The 22470-nt window shown below is 50.7% G+C and overlaps 1 protein-coding gene across 2 annotated transcripts in view; it reads right to left on the bottom strand.

Moving 5' to 3' along the window:
• Slc41a3 (solute carrier family 41 member 3) overlaps positions 1-22470 on the bottom strand; it is a 35828-nt gene that overhangs the window by 5520 nt on the left and 7838 nt on the right. The window contains exons 2-7 of one of the 2 annotated variants that reach the window (XM_008828588.3): positions 21730-22039; positions 8308-8415; positions 7416-7487; positions 6276-6420; positions 3760-3906; positions 1697-1841 (exon numbers count right to left, since the gene is read on the bottom strand). In XM_008828588.3, the coding sequence (XP_008826810.1) occupies positions 1697-1841; positions 3760-3906; positions 6276-6420; positions 7416-7487; positions 8308-8415; positions 21730-22002 (890 nt within the window). In that variant the 5' untranslated portion in view covers positions 22003-22039. The remainder of the gene's footprint in view (positions 1-1696; positions 1842-3759; positions 3907-6275; positions 6421-7415; positions 7488-8307; positions 8416-21729; positions 22040-22470) is intronic. The other variant, XM_017797018.2, reaches the window with a different exon arrangement.

Below are 22470 nucleotides of genomic sequence, written 5' to 3'. Positions count from 1 at the left end.
TGTGTGTAGCAAGAGTGGGGGGATGTTCAGCTCTCTAGGTTCCACCAGCAGCCACACTGTGGACAGTGACCAAAGGGTGAACATAACTGGTGCCCTGGAGCCAGGATGAGGGATTCTGAAGCCTACACAGAGTTCTGGGCCAACACAGGCTACAAGAGTCATCATACTACAATTCCAGCTTGTACTGACATGCTGAACACATGATAATGGTTTGCAGCACACAAAATACAAGAGCAGGGGTAGTGGAGGCCTCCACCCATATTCCAAAGGAAGACTTAGGAGGCCAATCAATGCACAGCAAGATCAGGATCCTTGTGAGTAGCTGCATAGGGTGATGTGTGAGCCCTGGGGTTCAAGCCTAAGCTGAGGTAGAACCCCAGGATGTTCAGGATCCCAGAAATGTAGAATGTCTGCCATAGAAAGCTGGAGGAGGGACTGGAGAGATGGTTCAGCAGTTAAGAGTACTATCTGCTCTTGCAGAAGACCTGGGTTTGAATCCCAGTACCCACGTGGTGGCTAACAACCATTCATAACTCCAGTTCTAGGGGATTCAATGCCCTCTTCTGGCCTCTGCAGACATTATACAACATGAGTACACTTACATACATGCAGACAAAGCATTCATATACATAAAATTAGTTTTTTAAAAACTTTAAAAAAAGAAAGCTGCAGATAACAGGGAACCAACCAGACAGAGGCATGTGACCGCAGAAGCAGGACTAACCAAGCCCAATGAAGCTCACATCATGACATCACGTGTCCCAGATGCCAGACACAGAGCCACAGGAGTTACTGTTTGCCCTGCTGCATTTCCATCTTACTTTGGTCCAATCCTTCCTCATTATTCCTGTCCCTTCCTCTGGCAATGGAATTGTTCACACTGTGCCACTGTGCAACTTTGTTTTGAGCTTACAGGGCCTCACAGCTAAGGATTTGTCTAGCATCTCAGAGACATTTTGAACTTTAGAGTTTTGAATACTGGTGGAATTGTTACAATTGGGGGACTCTTGAAATTCAACTGTATATATTTTACACGGTAATGCAGGTAAGCTTTTTGGAGGTGAGGGTGGAATGCAATAGTGATTTGGGTATTAACTTGAAAAGGGGTGAATTTTTATGGTTAATTTTTTTTTTTTTTTGGTAGCCCTGGTTGGCCTGGGACTTGGTATATAGACCAGGACTCAAACTGAGAAAGATATGCCTGCCTTTGCCTCCCGAGGGCTAGGACTAAAGGTGTACACCACCAGAGCCAGCCTGTGATGGTTAATCTCGATTATCAGCTTTGACTCTAATAAAAAGCACCAGGTGATTAGCAAAGCTCAACTCTGGTGTGTTTGTCAAGCCATTTCCAGAAACAGTTTAATTATGACTGACCATCAGGGCTCTGACCTAGTGGATGGATTAATCCTTTGATGGGATGAAGGGAACTGAAAGGCTAGAGGTGGACCCTAGATGGAGGAAGTAGGTCATCAGAAGTGCATATCCCTGGAGGCTGCATCTTGCCCTGGCATCTTCCTATATCCTGGTCAGCTATGAAGTGACCAGTTCTACAGGGCCTGCTCCTGCTGCTGTGAAGTTTTACCCAAAAGTATGTGGCCAATCACAGACCAAGCCCCCAGAATGCTTAGCAAAATAAATCTCTCTTAAGTTGTCTGTTTTAGTTACAGCAGTGAGAAGCCACGAGTACACTGCTCACCTGCTGATGACCATGGCGAGGATGATGGGGAACCACCCGAACTTGAGTATCTTCATGACAGGTGGGTTCTGTTTGGCAATGAGGATCCACAGAGGGGTCAGAGCCATGAAGCCGATGCAGACCAGTGGCATCAGATACCAGGTGTCTAAGGAAAAGCAGACATATGTAGCTCATGTAGTCAAGGCTGGCACAAAAGAGCTGGCTGCAGTGCGGCCTGCATTTCTAGGCATCTGAGGAAACAATTTTTCCCTACCATTTAGAATGAGCCATCCTACCACATCTGCCAATGAACAGAACAATCCCTTTAAGCAACTGGAAAAGCTTGTTTCTATCTTCAGTTCCTACCATATTCTCCCCACTTCTCTGTCAAGTCTCTGCTCAGCTTCCCTTACCCAGTGTTATAACGAGCAGCAAAAAGAGGGTCTGAGCAGGTGGCAGCCCTGCCCATGCCCAACAGTGTTTCGGGTTCTCAGTAGTCTCCTCAGAGGTAGCAAGAGAGCCAGAAGAGTGAAGAGGCAGTTGCCAGGAAACACAGCATGGGGAGTTGGAGGGGTCAGAGGCAGCTGAGGCAGCCTGCTTCTGGCTGAGGCATCTCTTGTGGGGTACAGATCAAGGTTGACCTGGTAGATACTCATATCCCCCAAGTCACCTCCATGATCATGTATCCAGGGCCGACATGCTCGGGCACTGCTCACCTCTGCTCTAGTTCAGCCTCATAACTCTGAGTTTCCCTTCCTACATGTACAAAACACAGACATTCTCTAGAATCATCTTTGTACCCTGTCTCTACCTGCCTGATGGGCCTCAATGCTGGGGCACTCTATATATGGTCTGTTCCCCTACCCTACTTCTCTGGGTGGTGTCATTAGGAACACCCCCTCCTCTTTCTCCACAGCCCCAATTGTGCCCAAGTCAGGCTACAGACAAAGTACTTTCTGGTGAACATGGACATGGGAGGCAGGCCCCTTAAGCTCTAAGCAGGTTACTAACACTCAGGGACATGACAGCCTGTAGAAGTGTCTACAAGACACTTGGGGGTGTGGTCCACGTTCTCCATATGCCCTCCAGCTCTCATACTGAGCATCTTCCCGACTTGTCTCATGGGGCCAGGCCCAGAGACTCCCCCCAAAACACACCAGAGAGGATCTGCCAGCAGAGGGCTGGTCACACTCTTATCTGGTTTGCTTTGCCAATCAAATGCAAATAACAACTATGTGAATCTTGTTTTAAACTCTGTCTTAAAAGAAAAACTATCTGAGGAGCTAGAGAGATGGCTCAGGGGTTAAGAGCACTGACTGCTCTTGCAGAGGGCCCCGGTTCAATTCCCAGCACCCACATGGTGGCTATGAACCGTCCGTAACTCCAGTTCCAGGGGGATTCGAAGCCCTCTTCTGACTTCTGCAGCACTGCATGACACGGGTGCACTCACATACATGCAGGCAATATACTCATGCACATAAAATAAAAATAATAAATAAAATATTTAAAAAAAAAGAAAAACTATCTGATCTTATCCGATTCCCAGGTTCTTCACTGAGGGTCTCCCAGGGGATGCAATAGCACTAGGGGCAGATAGTACCTAACAGGGCAGGTCAGGAGTTGGCTTGGAGCTGGACAGAAGTGTCCACACACAGAAGAGACCACACTAAGTAGTTATACCTGCTGTCACTGCTTATTTCTCAAAACTCCAGATCCTTATTCCCATGGGACACTGATCTTTGCTGGCCATTTCCTCTGATAACTGTCACCACATGCCCACTGCTCCCCACTGGCTTCATCCTGAACAACACATTCATCACCAGAGAAGCCTTAGGTCCTCCATCCTAAAGGTGGGAACTGACAACCCCATGTCCGCAGACTTGAACTGTTCACCTCCCTCCATACTCAGTTTCTCCAGTGATCCCTAGACTTGAATAACCTCAAGCTCCTGTATACAGGGAGCATCCAGACTCTACCAAGTGCTAGCTCCCCCTCCGGGCATACTGCAGGCTGAACACAATAACTGAGTACCCACCCAGTCTCGGTGGTGACTTGCACAGGCCTCTCCTTGGAGCCCTCCCTACCTCTGTGTCTGTAGAAGAAGCTGCTGATCAGAGCCAGAATCGACAGGGTGATGAGGTCTCCCAAGCTGGCTGCAATGGGCGTGGCAATATTATCTGGGTTGACCCCAAACTTCCGAGCACCAATCACTATGCAAACCATCAACATTCCTGCAGAGAAAGGAAGGAGGCCCAGGGAGCAGCTGGGGGTGGGAAGACTCAAAGACTCACAGACAGGGAGGGAGTCAGCAGGTGGTCAAAGAGCTGCTTGGTAAATAGTTATATCTATGAAAGCCTGAACCCTCAGCAGGTTGCCCACCTTCACAAAACCTGAGGCGGGGGAGGGGGCTAGGGGTGGCCTGGAAACCTCAGACACCCCTGAGAAAGCAAGTAGTCTCTTGGCTCCTAAATCACCTAAAACTAGGAAGACATGGAGCTCACAACTCCTGTTGGGAGGGGCAATTCTTAGGACAAAGCACTGAGGGAAGAGCATCCCAACACCAAGGGGAGGGACACTTAGCCTGACCATCACAGATGTCCTGGGGGTCCCTGATCCCAGGAGCCCAACTGTGCTATCCCTGGTCACTAGGATGGAGCATATGACCATGGAGTGCAGATGGTGATGGGCTTTGTGGCCATGTCTCCAACCCTCTGCTCTGACTGAGGGCATCCACCCCACCATCTTCCAAGCCCCATCACTGGCTGGACTTAAGTCCGCAGACTCTCACTTGGTTCTTCAAGAAGACACTTTGTACTGTGGGTCTTAGAGTTTTAACACTACTTAGAATCCTGTGCCTAAAATAAGTACAGCAGGTTCTGAGTTGGATCCCCAGCACCACAAAAAGGACAAAAGAAAACAATTATAACCACACACAAGGCTGTCCTGAAGCCACTGACACCTGCCACTTGGTGCCCTATCTGTGCAGGAGGGTTCCTGTGAATTTGAAGACAGCCTGAGCTACACAGTGAGTCCCAGCCAGTCTAGGCTACAGAGTAAGACCTTATCTCAAAACAAAAGACAACAAAGGAACAAACAACAAAAACCCACTTCCAGTGACAACATTTCTGAGCATTTTGTGCAATGAAAAGAATGCCAGGCTGCTGAGCGTCACTGTCTTTGGGCTCTGGTTTCCCCGTGGAAAGTAAGGCGCTAGATCCCACAGGCAAATGGCTGCCCTTCAGAATCACTAGCTGCTTCTGTCGGGGATGTGGCCCAGCCCTATGAACATGAGGCCACTTAGGAATTACCAACTGGTCCTTCCTCTACAAGCACAAAAGCAAGGCAGCTGGCCTGCAAGATGCACATGGCATTCAGTCTAGATGAGACCAGAACAAATAAATTTGCTCCGGTTATTCTCCTGGCCCTGCTGTGACCACTGTCACAACACAGCTTCATACTCATCAGTGGAACACCCACGGGGTGGGAAGGGAAATGATGAGTGGGTGAATTGGTAGGGAGGGGGGCTTCTCAGTGGTGAGCACTTGTCTTGAGGCTCTGGATTACATCTAGAGAGGGCAGTTAATAACACAGGCCTCTAAGATGTGTCCTGGAAGTTGTTTTGGAGAGCTGGTCAGGCTCTGGAGCAGAAGCATCATTTGGCACTGGTTATCTGTAGGCCCTTCTTTACTTGTCTACCATAGGTCAGGGGCCATGTCTTCCACCATTCCCTGCTGAGCCTGTTCCAAGCAACCACTGCCCAACATGTGGCAGGGGGAGCAGGCAGAGCAGGAGTGCTGGGTCCCACCCTCTAGGAGCTGGCATCTCATCAGGAGCTGAGACAGAAAAATGACCAGAGACACAAGATGCTTCAGATGTCCACAGGAATTTGCGAGAATGGGGCTATGGGCATGAGAAGGGGAGTGCTGCGTCCCCAGATCCTCAGGCTGAATTAATGTTAGGAGAGGGGCCTTTGGTAGATGACTGGTGTGAGAGGGGAGCCCTAGGGAACAGGATCAGTGTGCTCTTCTAAGGAAGACCCCAGGGAGCTGGCTCATAGCCAAGCCAGGACACAGTGAGAAAGCAGCCAACTGCAACTAGAGGGGGCTTGTTCCAGGGACCAGCTGTGCAGAAATGGGGTACAGCAACATCTGCTATGTCTTTGAGACAGGTGGAAGGAGATAAGACCCAAGTCAGCATGAGCCTGCTACTCAGTGTCTGCACATAGAGTCTACCACAGGCCTGCATGCTTTGTACACAGCTCTTCGTGCTCTGCACACCACACTATTTATGCACAGAGAGGTCAACAGACCAGATGAACAAAACTGCTGCTCTCAGAGTGTCTGACCTCAGCACTGAGTAATCTGCTGAGAGCCTGTCAAGACTGGAGGAGAGATGGGAGCTCCTAGCACACCCCCCTACCTTAGAGAGTGCACAGGGCAGGCTCTGAGGACCCAGGAGGCTCTTCCCACCGACCTCCAGATCCCTGAAGTTCCACACTAGCACCACAGGGGTCCCTGGCTCATATCTCCAGGAACCTTAACAAGAGAGCCGAGAAGCAGGCATAGGCCTGGGGAGTGTCACACATGGAGGCCCGGCTCACCTAGGGCAAAGGCAGCAAGGAAGGCAGTGATGACGCTGCTCGTGCACAGCAGTGCCACTTTGGCCCAGTCCAGCTCCTCTCGGGACACTGCACCCAGCAGCAGGGATGCCAGGGCAGCCAGGAGCCCTACCACGGTGGCCTGCACCTGCCAAGGCAGAAATCAGACACATGAGGAGGCTCCCCTAATCACCACCACCCTCCCTGCCCTTTTTCATGTCTCCTGGTTACTACTTCATATCCTTCACCCCGAGACCTGCTAGCAGCTCTTCTCCTCAGCACCTCCTTTCAAGCCAATTACCCAGAGAGCTACTGTGTCCACCTCTGTCCCATGCTGAATGTTATGGGCAACTGAAGAATGGGTGCCTTGCAGGACACCATGGACGCCCATGGCAGTACCTCATAGCTTCATGCTTACAGGTCCAGGTGAGTATTCTGCAACCTAGGTGAATTTACAGATAGCCAGGTGGTCACCATCACAATGGACCAGGCTGGGTCCTTTAGAAGGATCCACTTGCTCTACGCACAACCTTGTCTCTTGCTAGAGCCTCATCTCCTCCTGCCTTGGGCCTCCTGGCTACAATTCACTGCTACAAAGTGCCTACACGAGGCGTTAGTCAATGGATGGCCTGGCAGAAGGAGGCAGAGTGAGAGGGGTATGAAGGGCTGAAGGGCTGAAGAAGTCCTGTCAGTCTGGGACGGAACAGTGAAGAGGCAGGAGCAGGGCCAATGGGGAGTTTCCAGACAGGAAGGATCCACCAGGCCCCAGTAAGATTAAGTAAGCACAGTGGAAGAGTGGAACTCAGGATGTGTCATGACCTGAGGAAACATGGTGGAAGGCCAAATGTGGGGTGAGAGGCCTGCTAGCCAATGCAAGGCCTGGTAGAACTTGAGCACATGTGGGTCTCAAGGATTTGGCTTGGAAGGTGGCAGAGGGGAAGCTGGAGGAACTGTGGTCTCAGGACAGGCTCTCTCCCAAGTGCTATGGTGGTTGCCTGGGTTGGGCTGGACTACTCCAGGCTCTCCTCTAAGAGTGCAGAGACAAGGCTCAGGTAGCCTCCTCCTTCCTTATCTGGACAGAGGCGGGTTGCAGTTCCACAAAGGAGGGGGAAGAGCGGCATGGGTCTGACAAGGGAGACTCACCTGGACAACTGCAAGGTTGCTGCTAATGATCTTGAACTTCTCCTGAGAGTCATCGATTTGTCCAGTGTTGGCCTGGCATAAAGAGAAAAGGACAGAGGATGCCCGGTTGTACTGGAACAGGAGGTCTCTCTCTCAGAAGAGAAATTGGGACAGAATAGATTATGCTACTCGGTTTTCTAGGTTCGGGTGACCTGGCCTCTTTTATGGGGAAATGGGCATGCTCTGCAGTGACAGAGGTGCTAACATCACACAGTGAACGATGGACACAACAGGCCCTGTCCCTACACTCTGCATGTCAGCTACAGGACTCAGATCCTTGAACACAATATACCTCCTCTGGCCACCATCCTTTTCTTCAAAGAAAGGGTGAAACCCAACCCCTGGGGCTGCCAGGGAGGGGTGAGAAGAGCTAGTTGAGGCAGGGACTGTGCTGGCTACAGAGCAGTGGGAAGACACCCACAGTGACAGGACCTGAAGTGGTCTGGAGAACAGAGTGATATTAGGCAACTAAGACCCTCCTTGTCTCCTCTGCAGGATCCTCCCTTGGGCCTACACTGCATACTATGTGTATGTGTGAAGGAGCAGGGCCCAGGGTCCAGGTGGCAGCACACAGTCTCTGGGGCACAGAGACACACAGAATCAACTGACGCTGAGGGTGAGGCAGGAAAGAAGCCCTGGGCTCTGTGCAGGCTCCTTACCAGCAGTTCAATATAGTCCCAGAGAAATGGTGACAGTCAGAGAGAAGAGACAGGACCAGCATCATGAGACAGCAAAAGCCAGCAACACCTGTCTCAGTAGAGACTCTAATCTCCACCCACAAGCCACTGAGGGGGGCCCAGTGAGGGAACACGCTGTCCTTGTCCTTGACTTGAGGTGTCCAGCTGTCACTTACAGCTGTAGAGAGTCGAGATGCCAGTGTCATCTCCAAGTTCCCCTTCAGGCCCACCAGGGGTGGCACCAATGTCAGCAGGTCCTTAACCTCCCTGAACACAGGCCAGTGCTGCAAGAGGAAGAGTAAGATTAGGCCAAATGCTCAGGTGACGTAGCTCTGCAGAAGTCTTTAGAGATCTCCAGTCAGTGACCCTGCCACCCCCCATGAGATGACTTGGCAGAACCAAGCAGTGTCTTAAATGGCTTTAAATGACACATAAGCAAGGACATTTTAAATACCATTCATCCAATAAGCATTAGTGGCTTTAAGCAAACTCCCTCCTGCTTCCTGTCCTCAGAAGCCAGGAAAACAAGAGGGCTGAGCTCTAGACAAGGACCCAACCCAGCCTGAAAATGTGCTGCTTATCTGTACCATGTGGGAATTTTGTGTGCATCACATGGTTTCTTAGAAACCAGAATGAGTCTCCAATTTTAGAGTTATTTCTCCTAAACTACTAGGTGGGGCTGTGGTGCTTTGTCACAGTCTCTCGTGCTCCAGCTGTGCAGGCCCTACTTCCCTCAGCTCCCAGACAGTGAGACAGACTGTAAGTTACCACCCAGCACTATATTGGGCCTGGGCTTTCCAAAACAAAAAAGTCCATTTGATAGAGTGTCTTCTAGAGTGTCTTCTTCAAACATAAAAATATTAAAAACTGAGAAGACAGAATGGCAGTGAAAAGACAGAATGGCAGTTTTCTTCAGGAAAACTGGAAGAGGGAAGTTATCTTTGGAGGAGGAAACTGTCCTTACCTGTTTATATACAATTATATAGTTCACAAATCGAGTCTGAGAACACCATTCTACTTTCTGGCCCTGGGCCTATGGTGACCTCACCAAAGAAAACCCTTGGGTTGTAGAGTTCTGGGTTTAAAGACAAATTCACACCTTTCCATTTTCCCCCAGAAAATGAAAGAGCAGCCGAGGGCACACAAATACAGGTTCCCTCGAGGGGGCGCAAGAGAGTCACCTCTAAGCAGCGGTACATCTCCAGGCCTAGAGGTGAAGGCTCTGCCAGAGGCCCTATAAGGAGGAAATAAAATTCCCATTTTCCTCAACTGTATAAGAGCAAAGTGTAATCTTACCTTGCATTTATCAGTACTGAGTCTGAACATTTTATCATGTTTATAATTTCCTCCTTCTTGAAAATGAAGTTTTCATTTTTGATCAAATTATTCATTTGCTTGGATCTTTTATAATAAAGACATCAGCCCTTTACACACACACACACACACACACACACACACACACACACACACTCCTTCCTGCTCTCAGATGAAGGACAGTATCAGAGCAGAGGCCCACCTGCAGAGGCCTCCTTATCAGCATGGCTGCTTCCCTGTCTGGGGCCACAGGCCTGAGAGCAGCTGCCTATCAGTCCTGCCCACCCCTCAGGCATGAGACACTTGCACACACACTCCCATCCCTGGGCAGGGTTGGCTGGCACAGCCCATCCCTTCCCCATCTCTGCCTCCCCCATAGCCTGGTGCACAATGTACACACACACACACACACACACACACACAAGGCCAAGTATCCCCCAACTCCACATCAGAACAAACTCCTCTCTCTTCTTTACGCTTTCCCCCTTGCAGTGCCAAGAACTCCTGAGTTTCCATCCTCCCCCTCAGAGATCAGTGCTGTGCTGGCTTTTCCTAAAGGATTCAGTGACCTGCCATGCAGGCATACCATGGGCTCCTTGAGCTCCATTTGCTGGCCCCCTCCCCTGTGTGGGACTGGGCTAATGGATGGAGCACCCACCCAGACAGGCTTGCCTCTGGACGTTTCCTCTGCCCTCAGTTCCCTGATGGCCTCCCTAAAGATCCCATCTTGGTGTCCACAGTGGCCCCACTTCCCCCTCCTGACCCCTTCTCTCCTTCATTTCTGCAACCTCTCCTTCAAGGCTGGAGTTACCTTCCCAACAGCTACCTTCCCCACGGAGCTGTGGCTCACAGGGCAGGAAGGCGGACTCCTCAACAGTGCCACTTCCTTGCTGCAGTGTTGCTTTGCACTAGGTGAGACAATTCTAGCCATGAGATTGACTGGTGGTTCCGGGGATTGAGCCCTAGGGCCTTGCATGTGCTAGGCATGTGTTCTACTATGGGGGACACCCCCAGCCCTGGCTGTGAAAGCCAAGCCATGACTGGTTATGTCAGACATCACAGAACCAAGAGACGAGCTAGTCTGTCGACTGAGAGTGGCTGATGTCTGTCTCCTCCAAATTCACACACGGAAGCCCTAATCCCAGTACTTTAGCATGTAAGTCTTTAAAGAGGGACTGAGTTAAAATGATCATGGTGGGTGTGCTGGATAGCTTTAGTGTCAACTTGACACACCTGGGTTGAGGGAACCTCAATTGGGGAATTGCCTCTATTGGACTGGCCTGTGGCCACGTCTGAGGGGCATCTTCTTGATGAGTGATGTGGGAGGGCCCAGCCCATTGTGGGTGGTGCCACCCCTGGGCAGGTGGGCCTGTGTTGCATAAGAAGGCTGAACAGGGGCCAGGGAGCAAGCCAGTAAGCTGTGTTCCTCCATGGTCTGTGCTCCAGCTCCTGCCTCCAGGTTCCTGCCCTGGGCTCCTAGATGAACTGTGACCTGAGAGATGTAAGCTAAATAAACTCTTTCCTGCCCAAGTTGGTATTGGTCAGAGTGTTTTGTCACAGCAATGGAGAAACAAACCAGGACAGTGGGTAAGCCCCAATTCTACAAGACCAGTGTCTCATAAGAGATTAGGTCACAGACACGCACAGAGGGATGACCATGTAGGGAACAGGAAGCAGGTGGCATTTACTGGTTTGAGACACCAACCCCACTGACACCTTGACTTCAGATTTCTAGCCTTCACACTTGTGGAAATGTGAACTTCTGTGGCGCACACTGCCTGACCCAGAGTGTGCTACGGCAGCCCTGGCAGCCTGTCACAAATGGCAAAGGGGACAGTGCTGGTGCCACTGTTCTCCCAGGGCATTGCCAGTGGCACATTTTCCAGACTTCTTTTGAGTGGCAACAAGAGTTCTTGATCCCACAATCCCTTTAAGCTGGATGGAAACCCACTGACTGACACCCTGGGCCCACACCATGGCCTAACATCTCCAGTGTTCCACCCGTCTTACTGCTACGTGTGGACCACACCAGAACTCAGCTCACCATCTGCAAACTCCTGCCTCTCTTGCAGAGGTCCCTGGGCCTGTCCCCTCTCCTGTTCCCTTCCTGCTCTGCCTACCAGGACTTAACCTGGTATTGTCCCCAAGAAGTAAGTCTAAGTTTTAAATTCTGTCACTGACCTATCAAGTGACACTTTTAAGTCGTCTGTCCCATGGGACTGGAGAGATAGCTCAGTGATTAAGAGTACTGGCTACCCTTGCAGAGGACCTGAGCTCAGTTCCCGGCACCTACGTGGCAGCTAACCACCATCTGTAATGCCAGTTCCAGAGACCCTCTTCCGGCCCCTGTGGGCATTGCATGTACATAGTGCATTTGTGTTCATATGGCAAAACACTCAGTATAAAAATTTTTAGGGCTGGAGAGATAGTTTAATGTTTAAGAGCACTGGCTGGTCTTACAGAAGACCAAGGTTGGAATTCCAGCACCAGATGGTGGCTAACAATCATCTGTAACTGATTCCAGAGGAACCAACACCTACTTCTGGCCTCTGCAGGCACTGCATGACATGGGCACACTTACATACATGCAGGCAAAACACTCATACACATAAAATTAAAAATAATCAAAATAAAAATATTTTTAAAAAATAAGAATCTTAAAAAAGCCATCTATCCCTGTCATGGGGACGGGGGCTGAAACCTATCAGCAATAGTAGCTGTGGCACTAGGACGGAGCCTCCCTGCTCTCCTTTCACACACTGTGGATGCCAGGATTGAGTTTTGTGTCATAAATATGATTGTGTCACCCAGCTACTTCTAAGCTTGCACTGCCAACTCCACTCCAGGTATACATCCAACACGAGTCAGGAAACTCATTCAAGAACATCCTTGGCAGCATCACAACTCATGTATAGCCAAACACAAGCACAGGCCATCACTGGACACTCCAGCCTGGTGGATGGTTAGACGGGTGTCCTTGCCTTCACTAGACTGTACACACCAGCTGAAGGTCCTGCACACACCTATGCTGAGCTCCATGAAAGCAAATGCAATGTGTACTTTAAACACAATGTCAACAGCAATAGCTCCTTCGCACTCAGAACAGAATGGACAGAGATCCTCTCAGCTGGGCAGCATTCCTGTCCTTGTGACAGCAGTCACCCACTGTTCATCATGCTTCACACATGCACACTTCCATGTATCCATAGGCTGCACACGGCCCTCTGCCTGGAATTTGCTTCTTCCTATGGCATTCTAGAAATTGCCATGTTCACTCAAATGGTCCAGACATGTTTCCTCTCCAGAATCCCAGGCCTGAAGGAAGAAGCTGCCTTCCTCCTTTGCAGAGGCCTGTTCGCTACCTCTGCCACTGCCCAGCCTCAGACTGATAAGCAAGTATCCTGGGAGTCTGCAGCAACTGAGACACCAAGAGGAGGGAGTGTTATAGGCAGGAAGGTTTGGGCGTCACTCCAGGATCAGCAGGGCAGCCTCAGAGAGGGGCAGAGGCCCTCAGGGGGAAGTTACACAGACTCTCTGGGGACAAGTTAAACCTAGCACCCTGAAGACCAAGTGTCCTGCTCTGAGGTGAACAGGCAGAGTGTGGGAGGCCAAGTGTTCCAGGGGTTACTGATCCCCCTCTGACTCCAGGAACCCAGCCAGGTGCCTGACCCCCCAACCCCCAAACTTCAAGAACCTGGAGACAGATGCCCAGGGAGATGCTGCCCAGCCATCATAGAGGAGACACCGGGTACACATAGGAACAGGAAATGATACCTGACACATCCTTGTGGATTGAAATTAAATGTAACTTTACCAATTAAAAAGCAGTGTTAGGGACTGGGGTGGAGCTCAGTGGTATGGCACATGTCTAGCATGTACAAAGCCCTGGGTTCCATCCCGGCACCACAACCACACACACAAAAAATAAATTTAAAAATCAAAAGCAGCATTCTACTATGGTCCTGTATTTTCAAGTTTATATACACACTAAAATTAGTTTGGTGACCACCAGTGTCAAGAGAGATGATGGGTATCCTCTGTGATTCACACTTTGTCTAGTTTACCTAAAGTGACATTTGAGTTCCATAGCACATGCTAGAACAGATGGACAGTGGAAATTGCATCTCCTAAACCAAGCTCAGGGCACCTGCAAACACAGGGAAGGCACATTACTCTGCCAGATGAAAATTGCCAGGTGCAGGGAACCCACTCCCCCAAGGAGCCACATGGGGACTCTAAAGGAATGGGCCGGTCACTCAGCTCTGCCGGAGTGGGACCACAGCAGGCATGGACACAGGCACCTGGTCCTTACAACTCTGAGAGTCAGTGTTCTTACCATCCCTGCTTTTAAAAAAGGGGAAATTGAGGCAGAGAGGGACTAAAGACCCCAGTACTGCATGGTAGCCATGGCCAGTGAGCCCACACTAAGTGGCAGGAGGGAGGTAGAACCCCCTCATTGTGGACTCACACAGGTTGCCTTTGAGGGTTATCAAATTTCATCACTGTGACTCTTAGATGCTGAGAGGCCCAGGAGACCTTCCCACCAGCCTCGCTCACACTTGGCCCCAGTGCAGAGCTGCTGCCCACAGGGGGCTGCTGGCTCCCACCCTCCACCCGGTTGCCTCTCCCTCTGAGCCCAGTACCCACTTGGATGATGTTCATCACCAAGCCAGCCATTGTCATGCCCAGGCCCGACAGGAATATGGGTATGGCAACCTGACATGTCATAGTGAGGACGGATTCAGGAAGGACCCCGTGGGGGGAACGGATGAGCTCACAGCTGAATCCCCGCAGTTTCTTGCCCTGAAAGCGGAACTCGAGGCTGAGCTGGGTGACCACCATGGTTAGGCACAGTTTCATCTGTCTCTCTTCTCCTGCCCACGGACTCTCTTCTGCAGAAGTCACACGGGGACAGAAGCTTTCCAGGAAGCACTGCAGAGAGCCCCCCAAAATCCCTTGGCTGAGGGCCAGAGCAAACAGAGGCCAGACCCACTCAGAGCTTCATTCCGGAGACCACCAGGGCCTGCTGTCCATCCTACCAGTTAAGTTCTCCTCAGAGAGGCTGCGTGTCCTCTGGGACCTCTCTCTGCCAGCCTGCTAGGGAGGCTCGCTGTCCCTCAGCAGCGACCTTGACAGTGTCCAGCAGCCCAGCCCATGCCAGCAAGGCTGGGCAGGGACTCTCTAGAGCCCACGTGAGCCTGGTCCTGGTAAATGCCCTCTACACATGTCCTGAGCCACTGTACCCTGATCAAGAAGGGCCTGGAGACCACAGCCCCAGGTCCACCTTGAGATTCTATCACACAAAGTTGAAGATTCTGTAGGACCCTACGGCAGAAGCCACACCTGTGGTTGGCTAGATGCCAGTGTCCAGGGGCTCATGGCCACAGGACAAGGTTGTATTCACAGAGGAAACATGGTCCTTAACTCCTTCAGTGGCCTGGAAGACTTTTCTAGGTATTCAAAGTGACCTTCCTTTTTCCTGCTAGGACATTCACGTTTGGCTCTGCCAACCCCTCTGAAGGGAAGGGGCCCAGCTGGGAAGCCACGATGGACATAATGAGCTGACAAAGCACAAACTGAGACCTCTACCAGAAAAGGCCCTAAACTGAGGGTCAGATTGACCCTCACTGACCCCAGGGCACCAGTGGGATCCAGGTCTCACTCCTGTCCTCATTCTTAAGACACCGCCCTCTTGAGCACTTTGCCTTGTTCTCCCCCAGGTCACCCATCCCACACTCAGGTCCAAATCCCTCAGCCTAGAGGCACCTCTCCAAGCAGAACCCTCCACTAACTGCCCCACCCACAAATCCCTCCCACTGTGTCTTCACTCATACTCTTTTGGACATTCACCTAATGGTTTTATTTATTTGTTATTTTATGTGTACACATGTATTGCCTGCATGTATGTAAGTGTACCTGTGTCATGCAATGGTGGTCAGAAGAGGGTGTCTAATTTCCCTGAACTGGAGTTATGGATTGTTGTTAGTTGCTATGTGGGTGCTGGGACCTAAACACAGGTCCTCTGCAACAGCAGCCAGTGATCCTAACTTGTGAACTATCTCTCTAGGCCCTTGTCTGATGATTTTAAACCTGTCATAGGAGCCAGACCTACACACCTAAACTTTGGGCCTTTGCTGAAAGCTGGTATCCCTGCTACCCCTTCCACATCCTGACTGCTCAGAGAAGCACCATGCAGGGCAGTTTGAGGGCCTGGATCTTAAGGAGCAGCAGCTCCCTCTCTTGTCTCTTGGGTAGTTCGTGCTTGAAAGCCAGCCACACCACATGTGACACTGCGTGCAGGTGACGGGCCACAACCCCTGCCAGTGAGTGAGGTGCACAGGGCAGACAAGCACTGCTATGGGGACACTCAAACTGCAGGTCAGAGACCAGAGTGAGGTTTGGGATGCTGAACCAGTAGGTAACTGGACCCCCAGCACCTCATCCTTGTCCTTTATCCCAGAAACCCATCTTCCTGCCTCTCCACCAACCCAGGCTCTCTCAAGTTTCCAGATCGACCCTCTCAGCCCCTTGTGTGGGGTGAGCACCTCAAACTCTCCATCTTCCATGGCGGTTTCTTCTACTGCCTCTGCCAAACCTCTTGCCTCAGTGAACATCTGCTGAAAGGCAAGCTGTATGCAGACACCCCACTGTAGCCTCATATCCAATCTACTCTCCCCAGAACTCTCCCCATGTACTCTTCAGCTCCAACCCAGAGATAAAATCTCAGCCATGACCCTCTCACACCTCCCCCAAGAACCAACACTCCCTCTCCACAAGGTTCTGTAAGGAGGTAACCTCACTGCCTGAGAACAGGACGCAGACCCTCACCTTCTATAGAGCCCTCCACCTGAGCCATCTCTCTCCCAGTACACAGGCACCCCTGTACTGTTCACCCATGTACACCCCAGAAGGAACTTCTTGTGGACCCACTATAGCATGCCTGTGCTCTGTCATGCCTTCTGCTGACCCACATGTCTCCAAGTCAATCTACTTTTGACCTTGTGGACAGCTGAGGTGCCTCTTGGCCTCTGAGATCCCCCTGTTGTGGGACAGAACCTCACATTTCCTTACCCAGGATCCCCAAATGCAGGCAGGTACAAGGATGGCCCTGCAGAAGCATAGACAGGCGTGCCTACCTTCCTGCCTTTTCTTGGCCTGCTGCAGTTTTGGAACAGAGAAGTCACTTCTGACCTGACTCCATGAAGCCCTTTCATGGTCACTCAGTGGACAAAACACCTCTATCATGTTTACTGAGAGCACATGGCACTCAGTTTAGCAAATGAGAAATTGCAGGCTCTATGAGGAGCTGCCCATGATCACAATGCACACCAACACCAAAGGCAAGACAGTTTCCTTTTGCACAGGCCTCGCTGCCCTGGAGAGGTGGCTCAGTGGGAGAGCATGCCTGGCACCCCCAGGTAGCCTTTACTATGGTTGTCATCCATAGTTTGGACTGGTGTGTTCACATGTGAGTGTGCAGCAGCAGGCTTGAGGCGGCTCCTCCAGGACGGTGCTGCTCTGGCTGCTGAACACTCACTGAAAGAGACTGGCTGGCAGAGAGGCTGGGGGCTGGCGCTCCTGAGATGACAGAGGCCCACTCCCATGGCACAGACAGGTCAGCACTCTCTTCTAGCACCTCCCATGAGGCCACTGTAGTTTGGAATGTGGTCAAACATGGTAACAGCATACACAGTGACACACAGTGTCTCCCTGAACCCTTCTCATTATTACAGGAGACAGGAGAAATGACCATGACCCATGTAAGCACACATGCAACTCACAAATCATCACAAACTTGCTTCTCCAACTTTTGAGAAACACACATACATACATACACACACACACACACACACACACACACACACACACGCAAAATTTCAGAGGATATTAACACCAAAACGGTAACGCTGTTACCTGGTTAGCAGGATTACAGCTTCCCTTCTTATCACTGTCTTTTGTGTATGCTGACTATTGTAACCATTTGCTTTTAGAACCGTCAAGTACACTGGCAGAAATAAATAAAAGAATGTAGTCATGTGAGGAAAAATTACTTTCCTAGAAAAGCTGAGAACAACAGACAACAACACAGCTTACTGGGTCACAACACAAAACATCTCAGTGTGATTTTAAAAATAGTTCCATGGCCCAGTGGAAAATCTCAGATCCTGACTGGGTTCCAGGTCTCCCTTGGCAGCACACAGATCTGGGTCAAGCATCAGGTGGCTTTCTGGGTGACCTTGAACAAGCTCCCCAGTCCACCCCACAGTCCTGGAGCCCATTAGTGGCTCCCGACCATTCTCCACACTGACATCCCTGAGGTGGAATGTGGTCAACTCAGCATGTGTTAGGTCTTGGGTTCCATCTCCAGCCTGGCAGCAGGGAGAAAGCGTGAGAGCTTTTGGTGCACACATCACCACCCCCAGCTTCCATCTCGGACTCCATGACAGAATTGTGCACCCACCCAGGAGCAGTTCCCAGACTCCACACACTGGACTACCCAGAGCCTTGGCAGGATGGGCCAGCTGACCATGCTGAGCACTCCTAAAGGCATGCCCACTGCCCAGACCCCAGACATCAGACTGAGCCCTTCATTTTCTCATCTCCTTTACTTTCTGATCTGAGGCAGCAGGACCCACCCACACAAGCAAGTGAAGGCTGCAGCAGCTGCCCAGGAGCTCTCTCCACTTGGGCCTTCCTGTCAGCGTCTCCTCCTCCAGGAAGTCTCCTCTCCACTCTGGCCTCTCCACCAGCATTACTGAGGGGGGACTATAGCTGCCTCTCTCTCATGCCCTCAGAGTTCCTGAGCCACTCATGATGGTTACCCACTGTCCATAGGCTGCTCTCCAGCCCTACACTGTGTGTGCACAGCTAGAACAACCAGCTACCTGTAGAGTGTCCCAGAAGCCAATCTTGTGATCTTCCATACCTGGCTGCCTATTACACCTTTAGAAATAGCACCCAACCCTGGCAGAGCCACAGAGGCTTCCTTAAAGCAGGACAGAGCCAAAGCGTTCGGTTTGCCTGCCTACAGGGCAGGGATGTCCCACATCCTCAGGCCCTTGTAGATGCCCCAGTGCTATGCTAGAGGGGCCAGGCCTCCTTGAGACCCTTTGCCCCAGGGAATCTGGTGAAACCAGCTGGGCCAAGAGCAATTGGAAACATTCACATCACGGATGTAATGTGGGGTGGGATTAGGTGGAAGACAGCTAACTTCCATCCCTCGTCCCCAAAGCCCTGATGCAGAAATGACCCTCCCAGGAGCCGTGTGTGTGTGTGTGTGGGGGGAGCAAAGGCTGACTGTATTGCTCTCCACCTTAGTTTTTGAGACAAGGTCTCTCACTGATCATGGACTTTGCCAATTTGGCTAGATTGACTGACCAGTGAGCTCCTGGGATCCCTAAGTCCATTTTCCCAGCACTAGGATTGTGGCACAGTGCCACCTTGGCAGGCTTTTTACATGGGGATCCAAACTCAGGTCCTCATGCTTGCATGTCAAGTATTTTACCAACTGAGGCATTTCCCCAGCCCCCCTTAGTTTGTTTATTGTTGCTGTAATGGAACCCTGGAGACTGGCTAATTTATAAAGGAAAGAGGTTAATTTCAATTCACAGTTCTGGAATTTCAAGACAGCATACAGTCAGATCCTTGGTGCTCCTTAGCTGTACTGTATCATGCTGGAGAGGCAGAGGAGGTAGGCAAGAGCACACAGAAGGGTCACAGGACAAGGTTCACAGGCAGGAGAAAGTCAAGGAAGCCAAACTCACTCTGCAACAGTCCAGTCTGGGGATGATTGATTCTGCTTAGAGGGAACTACACTAATGCCTTCCTTCATGAGCCAAAGCGCCGTTTGAAGGTGCCAGCACCTCTCCACACAGTCATGTTAGGGACTAGGCCTCAATGTGAGTTGTGGTTGGGATACATCACATTCAAACCATAGTGCATAGGCAAACAGGCAAATGCTATAAACCAGGATCAAGATGTTTAATCCGTGTCACTCATAAGCAATGCAATCATAATGTACTTGGTCATGGCCACTGACCTGCCTCCCACAACAATGCTCTTACAAAACCCCTTCCACTGCAGTGGGAACCAAATCTAACCAAGAGCAGCAGAGCCTCTGTGATCAGCTTCCTCTATAGTCTGCACACACCTGCCTCAGATGTCAATGTGGGCAAGGACAAGGGAGCCTCTGGGGACAGCAGCAAAGAGAGGCCTCAGTCAGGTAGACACCCAGGAGCTGCCCCAGGAGAGAGCAGGAAAACATCTGCTGCCCCAGGAGAGATCAGAAAACCCCACTGAGCACACCTGGATCTCAACCCACAGCAACTATGAGCTTATTAAAAAGCATGTGCACAAGACCAAGCCAGTCAGCAGTCTAGCACAGAGGAGGAAGTACTCAGGACCCTTATCCCTAGCTGAGGAACTACAGCCAGGTAATGGCTTCTGGGGGAGGGAGAGTCAGTTTTCTTTAGGGGTGTGGCTCCTGGTAGCTCAATCATGCTCCAGTGAATGGCCACACTCAAACTGGCAGCACAAACTGGAACTGGACTGGGTGTGTTGAGAGAGAGAGGGGGACAGAGGAGAAGGGAGAGGAGAGAGGGGAGAGGGGAGAGGGAGAGAAGTTGGAAGGGGGTAGGGTGCTGGAGGTGGATCTGGAAGGAGCTAGGAGAGGAATTGGGGGACTATGATAAAAATATATTTTATGCATGTGTGAATTTCTCAAAGAAGTAATAAAAATATTACATTAAAAAGAAGTGTGGGATATTTTATTCTTTAAATATTTTATTGTTTTTATTTTGTGTATATGAATGCATTGCCTGTATGTGCGTAAGTGAACCTGTGTCATACAGTGCCCACAGAAGTCAGAAGAGGGCATCAGATATCAGATCCCCTGGAAATGGAGTTACAGATGGTTGTTAGCCACCATGTGGGTGCTGGGAATCAAACCCGACCCTCTGCAAGAGCAGCTGGTGCTCTTAACCACTGAGCCATCTCTCCAACCCCACACGTGATATTTTAAACTGCTGAGTTTTAGGATAACTTACTAGACAACAATAGAAATTAATACAATCAAATGTAGTTTTCTATTTAGCAGATTTGTGTATGGGGTATGTGTGTATGTGTTGCATGCATGTGCAGGAGTACATGTATATGCAGGTATGTGGAGGCCAGAGGAGGACGGAGGGTGTCCTGTTCCTCTATCATGCTCCATCTTTTTCCCTTGAGACAGGGTGTTACTGAACCTGAAGCTTGCCATATCAGCTATCTGGCTGGCCAGAGAGCTCCCAATGCTGGGTTACAGGTGTACCGGCAGCTTATCTTCAGCTTTTACCTGGGTCAGGGGATTCAAACTCAGGTCTTCATTCTTACCCACTGAGCCATCTCTCCAGCCCTTAGCAAACTGTTAAAGATCAGAAAGGCTGAACCAGGCACATGCCTTTAATCCCAGCTCTTGGGAGGCAGAGGCAGGTGAATCTTTGTGAGATCAAAGCTAGCCTGGTCTACATAGTGAATTCTAGGCCAGTTGGGGCTACAGGGAGACCTTGTCTCAAAAAGACCCCCCCCCAAAAAAAAAAGATCAGAAAGGCTGGCAATAAACTGCCCATTAACTGTTCAGGAACATGCATCTAACAGTTTTCCCTAAAGTAAAAAAGTGATATGGTGATGTCTATCCAAGCACACACGCAGGTCATCTTGGAGCCAGCAGCTCCACTTGCCGTAGTCTACCACTGATTGCCCCTCGCCAGTGGGGCCACTTCCCCAGTTTATTCACTATGGCATTTGGTAGTAGCATTATGCTATGTTGTTGCTATGAGGTGAACTGTATACCCACAAATTCCTGTGTCAGTCTTAATCCTCCATGTCTCAGGACCACTAGGACAGATCTAACCCTACATGACCAATGTCCTTATAAGAAACAGAGACAGATAGGAAAGGACCTGGGAGGAGAGACCCTAGAGGAAACCAACCTTTAACACCTTGACCTTAGGGTTCCAGTTCCTGGAATGGAGACAAAATAGCTGCCCCTCACTCTCTCTGCCCTCACTCCCTCATCTGCTGACTCTGTTACAGCAGCCAGAGCAGACCTGCACAGCTGGTAACGCACAGGAAGTGGTCAAGGGAAATCTGGCATGTGTAGGTGGGATTAAGGCTCCATGAGCTGATCCACTGTCATGCTGCACTTAACGGGTTATTTTAGTCTTTGTCACTAGTGACTTAAGAACTTCCTTTCTTTTAGGCTGCCCACTTCTCAAGGTCCTCTCCTTCATATAGGTCTTTCTCACCTGAAAGTAGTTGAGAAGCAAGCCAGCGCAGGCCAGCCCCAGGCCAGCAAACATGAAGGGCATTGCCACCTGCAGGCCAATGGATAAGGCAGTCTCCCTGCTGGGTTCAGCCTCCAGTGGTTTGGGACATACACTTTGGCTGTCAGAAGTCCCCAGATGTCCATCTTCTGAAACCTCTGCTAGTCTTCCTGTGTTCTGAGCAGGTGGTAGCCCCAACTCCTTTAGCCTGCCAGAGCCTTCCAGCCTCCGCTGTCGGGACTCAGTCCCTTCCATTGAAATATAGCACACAGCTGAGTCCGGCAGCCCTGACCTGTAGACACAAGGAGACAGGGTTGAAGGGCAGAACTCCTGACTCCTCTGGACCTCAGACCCCATCCCTCCATCTAACAGCCTTCACTCAGGGCCAGCTCCCATAGCCTCCCACACTCCAACTCCCAGCAATTTGTTATATGTATGTGTGTGAGCATGAAACATGCCCGTAGAGGGAAGCACTAAGCCCAGCACTAAAGGCCATAACAGGTGGGGTATGGGACTACCAAGCTCCCTCTTGACCAACCAATTAAAGACCAGGGGAGGGGCCTGCTGGAGAGTTAGCATAGCAGTTAAGAGCTCCTGTTGCTTTTGCAAAGGACCAGAGTTCAGTTCCCAGGACCCACACTGGGTGGCTAACAACTGCCTGTAATTCCAGCTCTAGGGGATCCGATGCCCTCTTCTGGAGAGGGGGGGAGGGGGAGGGAGGGA

Source organism: Nannospalax galili, unplaced genomic scaffold, assembly GCF_000622305.1.
Source record: "Nannospalax galili isolate Female #2095 unplaced genomic scaffold, S.galili_v1.0 scaffold332, whole genome shotgun sequence".
Lineage (NCBI taxonomy): Eukaryota > Metazoa > Chordata > Mammalia > Rodentia > Spalacidae > Nannospalax > Nannospalax galili.
The sequence above is the reverse complement of the archived record's forward strand: the minus strand, read 5'-3'. Positions and strand labels throughout refer to the sequence as shown.